General features: G+C 41.3%; 1 protein-coding gene across 1 annotated transcript in view; it reads left to right on the plus strand.

The window, feature by feature from the left end:
• The window catches only part of LOC115497921 (disheveled-associated activator of morphogenesis 1-A), a 28,252-nt gene extending 16,684 nt beyond the window's left edge, over positions 1-11,568 (plus strand). Inside the window, exons 8-17 of the mRNA XM_030288743.4 lie at positions 122-284; positions 1,979-2,090; positions 4,265-4,355; positions 4,900-4,986; positions 6,564-6,716; positions 7,284-7,413; positions 7,552-7,584; positions 8,483-8,586; positions 10,265-10,348; positions 10,983-11,568. Coding sequence (XP_030144603.4) covers positions 122-284; positions 1,979-2,090; positions 4,265-4,355; positions 4,900-4,986; positions 6,564-6,716; positions 7,284-7,413; positions 7,552-7,584; positions 8,483-8,586; positions 10,265-10,348; positions 10,983-11,087 — 1,062 coding nt within the window. The 3' untranslated portion in view covers positions 11,088-11,568. The remainder of the gene's footprint in view (positions 1-121; positions 285-1,978; positions 2,091-4,264; positions 4,356-4,899; positions 4,987-6,563; positions 6,717-7,283; positions 7,414-7,551; positions 7,585-8,482; positions 8,587-10,264; positions 10,349-10,982) is intronic.
• Positions 11,569-14,499: the final 2,931 nt, after the last annotated feature.

Genomic DNA, 14,499 nt, shown 5'->3' on the forward strand with positions numbered 1-14,499 from the left:
GTGGTGACAGGAATCCAGCTGTGCCACAAAACAGCCTGGATGTCCCTCTGTGTTTGCATGGAACAAAGGGCCTCTGTTCTTCTGGCTCTTTGTTTACCCTCTGTCCCTCCTGTATTTTTAGATTCAGAAATCTCTCTGGGGATCGTGTGACCCGTGCAAGAGAAAAATAGATGTCTGCAGGCTCTGTGAGCAGTTCCAGATCCAGGACACAGCAGTGCCTTTGGGCAGCGAGCCTCCAGTGAATCAGCACATCCTGCTGGACAGAAAAGTGGCACATAACTTCAGTGAGTGCAGTAACAGGGGCTGTGTGCTCCTCTCTGGCTGAGCTCTGCCTGTGTTTGCTGCTTCTGCTTTCTGCCACCCCACAGGCAGTGATGGAGGTTGGGTGGAAATCCTCTTCTCATTCAGTGCTTCTCTTTGTAAATCCAGACCCCAGGGCTCAGCTGCTCCAGAGAGAAATCCCCAAGCTCTGTTTTGGGGTTTTTTTTGTCCAAACCTGGCTGTACCACCGAGCAGTGATGCTGCTGTCTTGGGGCAGATGTGTAAAGTCATCCTCAACACCTGTAAAATCAATTTAAGCCTCTGGCTGCGAAGGTTTTTCCCATTTAGTGGGCTGCAAAGTCACCAGGAGCAGGTTGGGAGGCAGAACTTGGAGGGCTGAGCTGCAGTGGGGTCAAGGATCCCATGCAGGGGGAGGTGGGCTGGGGTGAGGAGCCTTTGGGGCAGATCCAGGGCAGGAATTCTCAGCTTCTCCCTGGCTCAGCATCCTGTTCTTGAGCACAACCCTCTGCTCTCCTCCTCCAGGTGGGATTCTGCCCAAAGCCTGACCTAGAACAGCCTTTCAGAGCAGCTCAGCACCCAGTCCTGCTCTTCCTAATAAAATATTGTGAAGGTCTTTTAATTCCCTTGGTGAGAAGTGGTAGACATTAAAGGAGCAGCAGTAATTGTTCTTCAAAGAGCACTCTGGTTTCTGTTACAAAGATGCCTTTCCAAAAAATTTCTATAACCAGGAGATGCTTTAAGATGGTTACATGTGTAAAGAATTTGGGGCAGTCAATTCTGAAGTTTTAATTATTTCATCTTGATGAAGATGAATAAGAAAAAAATGTATTTTGGAGAGCGTGTAAAGTTTTAATTGGGACATGTAAATTAAGATAACTCAGAATTATTGCATCCCTTGACTAATAATTTGAAGGGTTAAAAGGAACAGTGATGGCAAAGTGTTGTTGCAGATAAAAGAATCTTGTAATAGCACTTTTATCTGCTAAATCATTGCAGTTTCTTTGAGGAAATGTCTTTCTTTTGCTTTGCAAATAGCACAATTCCTCCTTTTGATCCTGCTCCTCTCACAGCGTTTTTCACTCAACATTCTACATAAGATTACTTCTTAATCTTATCCTCATCAGTGAGAGTTTTGGCATATCCTTATTATAAGGGACATTACTCAGATCAAAAGTTAATTTGATCCTGTGAATTCTGATTAATCTTCCTGCAAGTGCTGCAAACCACAGTCCCTAAATTAATGAATAAAAAGATGAAGCTCCAAAATGCCAGTAGGTTAAAAATTCTGGAGATTTTGAGTGGAGTTGTGAATACCAGAGGAAAATGAGAGTTCTGAGAGATCTCCACACTAAATTTGAGGCCAATGTAGGAGAAAATACAAGTAAAAGCAAAGTTCTCTAATGGATTATTGTTGAAAAAAGAAATTCCTGCCACACAGGGAGCAGCCATCAGTAAGAGACAAGAAAATCATCCTCAGTTTTGTTTTCCCTTGATGATTGCTATGTAAATTTAAAGAAAATACAAAGACTGAGATTTTGCCTTATGATAGCAGCTGCTAAATATTTTATATTCTGGTTGTTTGGGGTTCTTATTTTACTTTTTTTTTTTAATTCTGCTAAGTATATATGAGATACTTTGGTGACTTCCCCTCCTCGAGCATTTCCTTCCAAGTAACCACAGGATCCTTTTTCTCCAGACATTTTCCTCAAGAGTTTCCGTATAAAACCAAGTGAGCTGAAGGACAAACTCTTCATCATCCACGAGGAGAGTGGTGGGCTCACAGATGAGCAGATTACAGCACTGAGGAGGTAATTTTGGGGGGAATTGTTTGGGTTTGGGACTTTTTGGACAAGGCAGAATCTTCTGCAAGTGATGGGAAGTTTGGAAATTTGGTTTGGAGAGGAGGGAGGCAGACAAGAGCTAAAGGAGGTTTGTGGGATGATGGGAATATTTGAATTTTTGTGTGTCTGAGTGGCAGGGATTTGGGGCTTTAATGGAGTGGAGATTTCTGTAACTGGACAGATTTCAGTGTGAGCAAACTATTGGTGTGTGAAATTCACAGGAACTGGATTTTGTCTTTTTGAATAGTTTGAGACGTAGAAAGAAAGGAAAGAAGTGGGATCTGTTCCACATCCCAGTCCCCATGCGATACTTGGGCCATTTTAATAAGCATTTTTACACGCAGAAGCTTGATGTGAAACTGATTCTTGCTTCAAAATGAGACAAAAAATGAATGTTTGCTAAAGAAAACTGGGAAAAAGAGGACACTGGCAGAGAAAGTGAGGAAGTAAATAATTGATGTTTCTGTTGCTTGTGGAATCAGTTTAATTTTGGCCTTAAAATCCTGATCTGAGACAGTAATTTTGAAGTCTGTAGAATCCTATCTCTGCTTGGGAAGTGGTGTGAGGAAGAGCAGATATGAAACATGGAATTAATGTCATTCTGTGTGATGCTTTTCAAGGTATGAAGGGACATGGTTGGGACACTGGGTATTTAAATGGTTTTGGAATTTTGGGAGGTGTTTCTTTGCTGTCCCAGAGCTCTCCCAGTAAAAGCCCACAGTAAACTTACTTTTTTTTTCAGAGAAATAAGAATCTTTTTCATTGTGCAAATTCCATTAGAGCTGCATTCACGTACAAAGATATTTATGGAATGCATTCACGTGTTTTTGTGCCTCCTTTCTCATGGCTCCCATTGTTTAATGCTTTAAGCTTTAAACCTTCCAGATAATCTGTTATTTCCATTTTCTATGCATAATGCAGCTAAAGAATATTATGTGGTATCAGACTTCTGATTAAATGAAGATATTTGCTGTCACCTTTTGAAATATGTTCTATGAATTTGCTTAAAAGCTCAAACTATTTTTAATGATGAGTAAATATCCTTTCATTGGCCAACAGCTAACATTTTAAAATGAAAATTCATTTTTTTCTTGGTAAAGTGGGCTGAAAGGATTACATTTTCATCTGCTACAATGTAGAGTTAATTCAAACCCCAGCAATTTTACGATGGAAATGTCATATTAATTATTGACAACAGTAAAATAAATCTTAGTGTTTGCCCTGTGCTTAACATGCTAAAATATTTGCTTTTTTCCCATCTATGAGTAAATTCCCTGACTTTTACTGGGAATGTATAGCTCTGCCCATGAATGTTTAATCACTCTTGCTGCAAATTTGGAAGTTTGTTTTAAGAGAAAGAAAAGAGAGGAGACCTGAATACTTATTTCAGCTGCTTTGCACTGCTCACATGGGAGCTGTGACATGGATTCAGTTTTTCTGAAGCAATGCTGTGAATTCCCCCAGCGGTGGCTCCGACAGGCAGGAGGATCTCCAAAGGAAGGCAGCTGTGCTGCTGTGTTTGTTTTTCCAACTAGAGGCATGTTTGAAGACATCAATCTTCCAAAAATCTGCAGCCCTGGAGGGTATTCTGTGACCTTGTGCAGAAGGGAGGGAGCTGTGGGTCTGTGTTTTGTGCTGGCACTGTTTCAGCAAGTCAAAAATCCTGTAAAAATCATGATAAAGAAGAGAAACCCCCCCGGGTTGGGGTTTTTGGGGGGTCTGTGCAAGGCCAGGGGGGACAGGATGATCCTTGTGGGTCCCTTCCAGCCCAGGATGTTCTGTGATAACAGAGATAAGAAAAGATCCAATCTCTTTGGAAATGAGGGCCTGAACTCCTCTGTCTCATGGTTTCACCTTTTCTAAAATATTCTGTAATTCTAAATCTCTGAATATCTGCAGGTGGACATTCTGGCTGTTTTCAAGCCTCATCTCCACAGAATCATTTCCAGGTATCCAGAGGTGTCTGCAGATCACGTTTGCTTCCCATCTCACTGATGGTTCAATGCCTCCAAAGGATAAGCAGTAAAAATGAAACACATAAACCACACAAAATGTAGGAAATTCCAGGGCAAGGAATGGCAGCATTATTTTATCAGAGTACAGAATGAAGAGGACACCTAATTTTAATTGTCTCTTTACAGATATTTGCCCACACCCAAAGATGCAGAAAGGTACCTGTCCTTCAGGGGGTCTTGCTCAGAGCTGCATGTGGTTGACCAGTTTATGTTAGAGGTGAGGAGTTTCAATATTAAAAGACACCACATCCTACTTTTAGGGCATTCTCCAAACTAAAACCACTGCAAGAAGCTGTTGTTTAAAACTTAAATTTCCAATCTCACCCAGAATCAGTATAAGAGGATTATTCTGATCAAGAGTTGAGACAGGTGGATAACAAAAAGAGAACTATGGATCCCTTTGTGTCTCCAAGTCAGATTCCCTCCTCTTCCTACAGAGTAGGAGCTGATTTATCCTGACCTAAATCCACATTCCCAAAATCTAGAAGCCATAATCTATAAAATTATATGTATTTAACCATTTTTGCTCGCAAGAAAGGATTACAATTGATTTTAATAATGTCTGCCCAAGAGCATAGAGTGAATTTGCAGGTATGTGCCAGAGTGTATCCACAGGGTAAGGCCAAGAATAAAATGAACAAATGAGCACAGAAATTAGGCAAACAACAGCACAGCTGAATTGCTCAGTAAAAAATGAAAGGAATATGCATGTTTTGGTATAAATGGGAGGTTTTATTGTGGTTCTGCTCCATTCTGTGCAGATGTGTAAAATCCCTCAGCTGGGGCAGAGGCTGGATCTGCTGCTCAGCGTCCGTGAGCTCCCTGAGAGCATCCGAGACCTGGAGCCTGTAAGTACAGAGCCTTCCTGGGGTGTTTGTGATCCTGGCAGTTTGCTAAGAGAGCCCCAAATCCCCTCAGTGCAGATTTCAAGGCTGTGTAGTTTGGGAGGATTATTTTTGGGTTTTTTTCCACTTGCATGTTTAATATTGTCCTTATTCCACCAAAGTTCGAGATAATGGGCTTGGCAGTAGAATAGACTTCCACAAAAGAGAGAGAAAAGAACAGGAAAAGGTCTTCAAAATTTTATTTGGAGTTATTAAACTTTCCTACTTCTTTGGATAAGACAGAAGTGAATTTCACCATTAAAATTCCATCCCATTTGTAGGGAGGTTCTGGCCCCATGAGCTGAAAGAAGCAGTCTGAGGCAGGGAGAAAGTTTATTTGACAAATCTCTAAGAGATTTATTATTTCCTGAAGAGTGAAGGAGCTGTTCCCCCTAAGGATTACAGCTCTGGACTGGAATTTTTGGGAGGCAGAGCTCAGGTACCACTCTCGTGACTGGATCCTGCTGTTCCAAGCCCTGCCTTACCTGCCAGGTTTTGTCCATGCTTTGATTCAAAACAAGCATTTCCACACCATGAAATCTTTCAGAGGTTTTGCACTCCTTCTGCATGGGAATGAAAATAAAATGTGCAAGTTCTGAGAGACCAAGTTGTTCTGCTTTTGTCTGGCTGTGATTAAAGCCACAGAAAGGGTGAGGGAAGCTTGGAAGAGGAACAGATGGAAAGCACAGGGGAGATGCAGATTCCTGACCCTGCCTGGTGCAGTTGCACCTTTGCTGTCCTCCACTGAAGCCAAATATTGAATATTTGAAAGTTATTCTCTGCACTGTTTGCTTTGATGGATATTTAATGTTCACTGAAGAGCTAATTAGTGTCTAAGTATGTTCTTATGCACGGTAACACCTCTTTTTAAACCCCAGAATATACACCTAAAATCCAAAGGGACAATGTGAATATTGGCTTCCAGCACCCTCTGGCCCTGAGCTGTGCTATAAATGTTTTAACAACAGCTTTCATTGCACCCATGTGCTTCATCCTCTCCCTGTTTTTAAATTTGTGTGTTGGTGACTGATGAAAAGAGGTGTGGTGCTAGAAGAATACAAATTTTTTAACTGGGAACAAAATCCCCTCCTGTGCCTATAGCCCTAGAAGGGAGGTGGCTTCCCTGGGAAAACTGAATTATACTGAGTTTGAGTACAGGAAATTATTATTCTTCCTTGTGGGGAAACTGTGCTGAGAATTTTGATAAGAGCATTGAGCTGGTGTAAATGGAAGGGAGGGAGGTGAAGGATGGAGCTCCAGGCTCTGCTTCCCCTGATCCCTGAAATTTGGGTGACCAAACAGCAAAACCCTTTTTGTGCACAGGAGGCTGAAGTTGTTTTGGCAGGGCTGAAAGGATGTGACTGCTTTTGGGGTGGCTGTGCCAGCACAGCTTTGTCCTGGGGAGTTTGACCTTGCTGAAAATCCCTGTGGGATTTGGACAGGGAGATGTCCTTGGAAAAGGGAGGGGCTTCAGGTGGGGACAGCCACCAGGGATTTATCCCCATTTTCAGCCTGCCTGAGGGAAGGTTTGTGTGTTCCAGCTGATCCTCCAGAATATCCAAGCCAGCAAGCAGCTGCAGTCCAGCCCCAAGTTTGCTGCTGTCTTGGAGTACATTTTAGCCATGGGGAACCACCTGAATGAAAAAGCTGGGAAGGAGGTGGCCAAAGGATTCCGACTGTCATCTCTGGCCAAAGTGAGTAAATATTTTCTTGTAATTAAAATCATCCTATTCTAAGGTTTGTTAGCATTAATATGAAGTCTCCCCGAGGTGGAGAGAGGCAGTAATTGCTAATGAGGAGCTCACATGCCCGGGGTTGCAGGAGAACAAATGCTGCTGGGCACTGAATTCTCTCGTGCCTGTGATCACAAGCTGTGCTCCTACTTCAGGCAGCAGCACTGGCTCTGTGCTGCTCCATCCACTGTGCCTCTAATGAGGCACAACATCAAAATGCTGCCTGCCCTGGTATTAAAATCCCTTGGCACGAGGAATTGTCTGAGCTGCAGGCCCCAGTGAGACACCAGGTATGAACCAGGAATGTGTGTGAAGCAGCAAAATGAAAAGAACAGGTTTAATTCTGTTGTTTTCTATCCCAGATATACCTGGGATCTATCAACATCTCTGCTGTTCCTTATTTTTTTTTAAGGGCTGATAGCTCAGCCCTTAAACAATATTTAATAATATTATTAAATTATAACAATTATTACTACAATTATTAATTATTTTATTAATAATTATTCTCATTGTTCTGCTCTGTTGCAGCTCTCTCTGCTGAGGGGCAGGGACAGGACATTCACCCTGCTCCACGCCCTCGTAGAACAGATCCTCTTACACCAGCCCGAGCTGGCCACGTTTCCTCAGGAGCTGACAGAATTTGAAGTTCTTCCTGATGGTGAGAGGAGGAAAAGGGGGAAAAAAAATCAACAAATAAAAAACTAAGTCCTTCAACTTCTGTGCTTTTCACTGTATAAATGATATTATCATTATAAATGTCATTATCACATTTTTCCCCCTCTCTCTTCCTTTCCAGCGTCCATGAAGGGCCTCAGTGCTGAAGTTGATGGTATGTAAATGTGGTTTCTACATTCAGGGGCAGAGTTTCATGCACTGTGCAGTCATTTGGAACAGGTTTTCACTGCACCTCTGTAGTTTGTAAAGAGAGTTAAAGGTTCAAAACATTGAGGTGAAGTGTTGCCATGGAGATGCTTAACCTGCCATGTTATTGTGAAGAATTAAAAAAAGAAAAGAAATATTGAATTGTGTCCAGGTGGTTTAGAAATGTAAAAAAAAAATGTACTGGCCATGGTAAATAGAATTTATCATGAAATACAAAAGTTAAGTGTACAAGTGCTCCATCACAGGGGTGGCTGGGAGAGTCTCTGGGAGATGGGAGTGGAAATGCAGCAGGAGAAACTTCCTGGAGCTCAAGAACTTTGTGGAAACAAACTGGTTTCCTTCTCTGAAAAGGACTCAGGCACCAGTGAAGTTGACAGGAGGGACAGAACATGATTGTTCAAATGGAAGATGGATTTTGTGAGGGTGGATTTTGTGAGGTGGATTTTGTGAGGTGGATTTCGTGAGGATGGATTTCGTGAGGATGATTTTGTGAGGTGAATTTTGTGAGGTGGAGTTTGTGAGGTGGATTTTGTGAGGTGGATTTCATGAGGATGGATTTTGTGAGGTGGATTTTGTGAGATGGATTTTGTGAGGTGGATTTTGCGAGGTGGATTTTGTGAGGTGGATTTCGTTATCCTGCACTTGCTGGGATGTGATCACATTTTTTTGCTCAGAAAATGCCTTTTTCAGGAGCTCTACCTCCCACCAGAAACTTAATACTCCTGGATAAATGTATTGTAGGCCCACGTTCTTTTATTTTCCTTGTGCCCTAAATTAGGCAATCACTGCCCTTTGGATACCTCTTCATGCTGGTGAAATTCTTCATTTTCTGTTCCTTTTGTTAGTTTTAAAAAAAGAACTGGAGAACCTTATCCAGTGCAGGAGGCTCCTCAAACCCAAAGCAAGCAAGGCAACACCCCAGGAGTCCCAGTTCTGCAAGGAACTAAAGGTAAATCAACCACAAGCTCCTTGTGGGCTGGAGTAAGGGAGGAGTAACCTGGGAGTTTGTGCTGACACCTGGGAATAAGGAGAATTTGAGGGAAAGTGGCTTTTTATTCCCTTCTGAGGGTGACTCTTGTTGGAATTTGCAGCGTGGGAAGGGTTTTCAGGGCTTCTGCACCTCCTATTTTCCCTTCCCAGGCAAGTGGATGAGGAGAAGGCAGCCCTTGAGAAGCACTTTGGGATAATAGGAATTTCAGAGAGAATTTGTAAGAATTTATTCTGCCCTCAGGCAGAAGGGGGTTCAGAGAGGATCAAAGAATCATAGAATGGCTTGGAAGATCATCCTTCAGATCATCCCTGGAACACAGAATCATCCAATCTTTAAATCATCAAACTGATTTATCAGTCAATGATTTATCCATCAATTTGATTATCCATCAGTCATTTCCAATCTTTTAGGTTGGAAAAGCCCTTTAGGAGCACTGAATGCAAAGCCAGCAGAGCTAACTCGTGTCCCCAAATGCCACCTCCCCTTCCTCTGAGCCCCTGCAGGGATGGGGGGCTCCCCCTCTGCCCTGGGCAGCTGTGCCAGGCCTGCAGAGCCCTTTGGATGGAGGAATTCTTCCTGAAATCCATCCCAAACCTGCCCTGGGCAGCTGTTCCAGGCCTTCACAGCATTTTGGATAATGGAATTCTTCCTGAAATCCCACCCAAACCTGCCCTGGGCAGCTGTGCCAGCCTTTTGGATGAAGAAATTCCTGGAATCCACCCCAATCCTGCCCTGGAGGGCTGGTGGCAGCTCAGGTGTCCCCACTCTGTTGTGGCCACGTCCATCTCTGCTGTCCCACACCTCTTTGTGCTTCCAGGTGTTTCTTTCATTGTTGTTTTCTCTTCTACAAATAACACTAATGAATAGTTACTACTATTTGTACCGCATAAATGTTTAAAAAATAATAATTTCCTCAAACACTTACTACCTATATATTAATTATATAATATAAATCTACTAATTTTTATAACAAACATAATTTATAAAGTATTATTATAGTATTTACAACCAATTTTCATATACTTCATCATCTTTTTATATAATCACCTATTAAAGACGTTTCATTTCAAGATCCTGCTTTTTATCCTCTAACTACTTATACATCTCTTAAACCAAGTTAACTCTCTAACTAGTCCCTGCACTAACTCTATAGTTTAACCCAATACTATCTCACAATTTTAAATATTTTTCAGAATTCAAAAAAGAAAAAAAAAATCTAAAATCTGGGTGTTACAAACAAGGCAAAATGAAGAAATTTTTTTTCCAGGCTTGTTTCTAAAGCCCTCTTTCTTCCCCTTAAGGACTTGGAACTGGCAGGTTTTGCTGCACAGGCAAAAAGGCCAAATATTCTGGAAATCAGGACCTTGTGATGCTTCTCTGCCTCTGCCACTTTTAATGGATTTAGGTTTTGTCATTTTATAATACAGTTAAAATTCTCTAACGTTAATATTTCTTTTTATTTTTTGTCTTTGATGGCTTAATACTTGCAAGGGAATGCGTGTGCTTCTCTTTTGTGAAATGTGAAATTTTTATGACATGAAAATTTCGCCTTGAATGATTTTGTTTTCACTGCTGTTTAATTCCTGCTTTAATTGTATGCTCCTACAGCAAATTAAGAAGTTTTATTTTATTACAGGATTTAATTCAGAAATATGAAGGGGATCTCTCCCAGCTGTCAAAAAGATGTGAGGAAATGAAGAAGCTTTATAGCAACGTATTGGTACATATCATATTAAAATGCAAAGAAAATAAAGCTAAAAAATTTATTTTTTAAAAGAGAAAAAAGGAGGGGAAAGGAGTGCAAGAAATTCCCACTTGCCTTATATTTACATTGGCTATAGCAAAAGAAAGAAAATCCCATATTTAACAGTGGTCAGAGATCTTAAGGAAAGGCACAGAAATGCAGTGATAACCTCTGAAACTGGAACAATATCCTGGTCCTGGGATTAAAACACTTTGTACACATTTTCCTTAATGAATGGATTCATCTCCCAAGCTGCAGAGCCAGAACTCTTCAGGTTTGCTGAATTTTCTCCTCTTCAGCTGGAGATTTGTGGTCCAGCCAGAGAGATTAACCCAGGTTGCTGATGTCATTCAATGGCAGCTCCACAGATCACTTTTATTTGGGATATTTTGGATCTCAGTTCCCTGGGGATTTAAGACAGCTCAAATTTGCTTCTTCCTCCTCTTCCCCTTCTTTTAGTTCTTATTCCTCTTCTTCTTTGTATTAATATGAACAATAATGGAGGTATTTAAATTTTCTGCTCTTTAAATTTCGTTAGATCACTCAGATCTAAAGTTTAAATTAAATATTGTTTTGTTAAAGTTAAATATTTTTTTGTTTCCGATTTCAGGTGAAGTTTGGGGAGCCAGCAGACCTGGACTCCCAGGAGCTCTTTGGGTGGATCTCTTCCTTCATCAGTGAGTTTAGGAAGGCGTGTGCTGAAGTCACACCATAAAAACACACATTTTGTGGGAGGTGAGGGAAGGAGGAGGCCAGGAAGAAACAATTTCTAATTGTTTTTTTCTTTATTGATAAGCAGCACATTGCCAATCTCACCTGTGCAGCAGAACTTTGATTTTGAGAGACATTTCAAATGTGCAATTTTTAAGTGGTATTTAACCTGTAATATCCCAGATCACTGATGAGCCTCTCAATTTTGTGCTTTTGTACCTTGAGATTCTCATATATTGAAAAAAAAAAAACACTTTTGACCTTTTATAATTTCCTTTTCAATCTTTTCCTTTGGATACCCCAACTTCTGACCCAGTTTTAATTGCTTTCCTTAGTAACTTTCTGTATGGTGATCTAATTTCTAAAGAAAACTTCACACATTTTATAATGAAATGGGGAGCTGTTACCCACAGAGGAGAATATTTAAACAAAGTCTTGTTTATTTTGCTATTAAAACATTGCAAACTTACTACGTAATGAAGAAAGTATCTGGCTGAGTGTTTTATTTTGCCTTGTCCCCACTAAGCAGGACAACAAAATAGTACTTTTTATGGCAAATGTCATGTATTTGCCATAAATGCTACAGAAATCAATCAATGTATAAGATTTGCATAGGGAGGAAGAGAAAAATGTCAGAGCAGCAAAATAAAAAACTGTCATGAAGCATCTAAGGAATGGATAAGGGAGGGAATTACCCATGGTTTTCCAAAGAGGAACTATTTTTGTTGTGTTTGCTGGCTTTTACATGTTTTTAATTAAAATAATTATCTGGAGGTCAATGTGTGGGAGGAAAAGGAGGCCTAGAGATGCGAAGACAAAATTGTGTGTTTAACATGAAAAGCAGAAAACAGTTGTAAAAGGGCATTGATAAAATCTGGCATTTTCCCTCCCAGGTTTGCAAACAGTGTGGGTTGAGAGAAGAGTGAATCTGATTTATTTTAGAAGAATCTGATTTATTTTGGGTCTTTCTGCCCAGTGTTTGGGCTTTGATGGAAATGCTGAATGCTGAGCACTGAGAGGAGCTGGGACTGACCCCTCTGAAAGGCTCAGGTGCCCTCACAGCTCAGAATTCCAGCAGCCAAGGAAGGAGTTGGACTATGTAGGATCAGCTTCTCAAGGTGGTTTATTTTCCCTTATCTATACCATTCCTTCTCTGACCTGCTGGGCTCTGCCTAGCAAGTCTCCATGGCATTCTGCATCCTGCTTTAAAGCAGAGTTTGCATTTTATACTCAAAACTGCCTGTGCCATGTTTACAATAACATGCCAATATCTATCATTTATGTTGGACAGTGTGTCTCTACCTTAAACCAACAGAAAAGTGGCACCATCACAGCAAGACATGGAGGGCAAGGAGAAGAAGAAGAAGAAGAAGGTCAGGACATGCCCAAATTCCTCCATCTTGACCCCCTGAACCCCAAATTTCTACTTTTTCACCCTGTGTTAATTCAATTATCACACCACTCAAACCCTTGTGACCTGTAATTCCTCATACAAAGTTGGCAGCTTTTTCCAGGGGCTAAAATGGAAGCCACAGGTGCTTTTGACTTTGTGCCAGGGTCTGGAGCCAGCCAGGGCAGCCAGAGGGATGTGCTGGACTCTGACATAGTTTAGTGTTGGAACTCTGGATGATGAGAAATATAAACTTTCTGTGCTGAAAGGCACAGACTTGCAGAAGAATTTGCATTTGACCTGAGGCTGTGGAGAAGACTTCCAAAATTGATTAACAGCACTGGGATTACAGGTGTGGAGTTGGTTAGAAGTGTGTAACATCACAGGGTGGAAAACTTAGAGTTTGGGGGTTTAGAATATAGAAATAAATATGAAGCAAGATGGGGGTTTTAGGGCAGAGACAGGTTGTTCTTCCTCACCTTCTTCTTCCTTCTTCTTCATGGGTTTGGGTGGTATCTTGTAATTGGGCAGATAAATCCACATTGAGGGCTTTGAGGGATCAGTTATTGGGTTCAAAGGGAAAATAATCTAGGTGTCATTTCTTAATTGGGTAGTTTAGTTTCATTTCAGCCTTAAAAGACGTTGAAACTGTACATCTGGGGCCATTTTTGTGCTGTTTTCCTGCGTGCAAGGTCTGATGCAGACAGCATGCTGAAGTTTTGATAAGATAACAATACACAAGAAGCTGAAGACTGAAAAAGTCCAATGTGTCTCCTTTTCCTGACACAGAAATGCTCCAGGAGGGCTTCACCCACCAGGGCAGCCCCCAAGGAGAAGCCCAATGTGGCCAGCAAAGCCACAGTATAATATTAATGTAATATAATTTAGCTTAATAAAAGCAATTTACTCACCCTTCTGCACCATGGAGTCAGAGCACATTATTCCCCCTCCAAGGGTCCCTGCTTCCTTACAGGGACACTTGGACACTGCTGGAAGGTGGGGATGGAAGATTTTTTCCATGTCTGAACCAAAAAAATGTGTCATCTGGGCTTCCCAGCAGTCTTGTTAGGGCTGTGCTCCCAGTTATCCTTCTCAGAGGCAAAAGGAGCGAAACAGAACCACAATTAGCACCCCTGAGACTTATTTTACATTAAATTATTTGCAGAAGCAATTCACATGTTTAATTTTACACCAAGCTGGCTGTATTTGCCTCGAGTCAGCATCAGAGCAGTGATACCTACAGGATCCACTTCCACCCCTCGTTTGTGCCTGAGAGAGGAAAATTCAGTAATTCCCTTTTCATTCCTTGCAGCCCCATTGCACAGTGCCCTGCCCAGAGCATGTCCCTGCCCCGTGAGCACCCCTGGCAGCTTTGGATGTGGGTGATTCCAGCTCCAAAATCTGAATTCTCTCCATTTACATGGGGCTCATGTCAGATAATCCTGGATGCCAGTGCCATTTCCATGGCATCAGGATCCCTGCATCCCTGAACAGCGTTCGTGATGCTCATGATAAGTTTCATGGCTTTTTACCTCCAAAATCCTGCTAAGTCTCTTTTAACTAAATTTTTTTCTTTTTTTTTTTTCCCTCATTACTTTTTTTCCCCCCCAGTCTTTCTTTTCCATTAATCTGTTTAACAGCTTGTACTTGTTTTATAGCTCAGCTGGCAAGGCCTCTCCCAATTAAAAATACATCCTGCCCAGTGGTCGATATCTGTGCCTTTGTGTGAACATCCTGCAGCATTAATTAAAAAAAAAAAAATTAATTAAAATTTTAAAAAGTACCTTCTTGGCATGAAGTTCTATCCTCTTCAGAGAGCACAAAGCTTTTCTATGGAGTGGGAGCTGATTCCATTTTCCTAAATAAGCTGCTCCTTCAGTGCCTGGGAGCTTGAGACATCCTGATTTATATGTAAAAATAACTAGACCTTGCTCCCTACTTCATTCTTTATTTCTTAACTTATTTAACATAAGGCTGGGGTTTTTCAGCTCTCTTGAATTGTATTATTGTGTGTTAGTGGCACAGA

Source organism: Taeniopygia guttata, chromosome 20 (assembly GCF_048771995.1).
Source record: "Taeniopygia guttata chromosome 20, bTaeGut7.mat, whole genome shotgun sequence".
In the NCBI taxonomy this organism is placed as follows: domain Eukaryota; kingdom Metazoa; phylum Chordata; class Aves; order Passeriformes; family Estrildidae; genus Taeniopygia; species Taeniopygia guttata.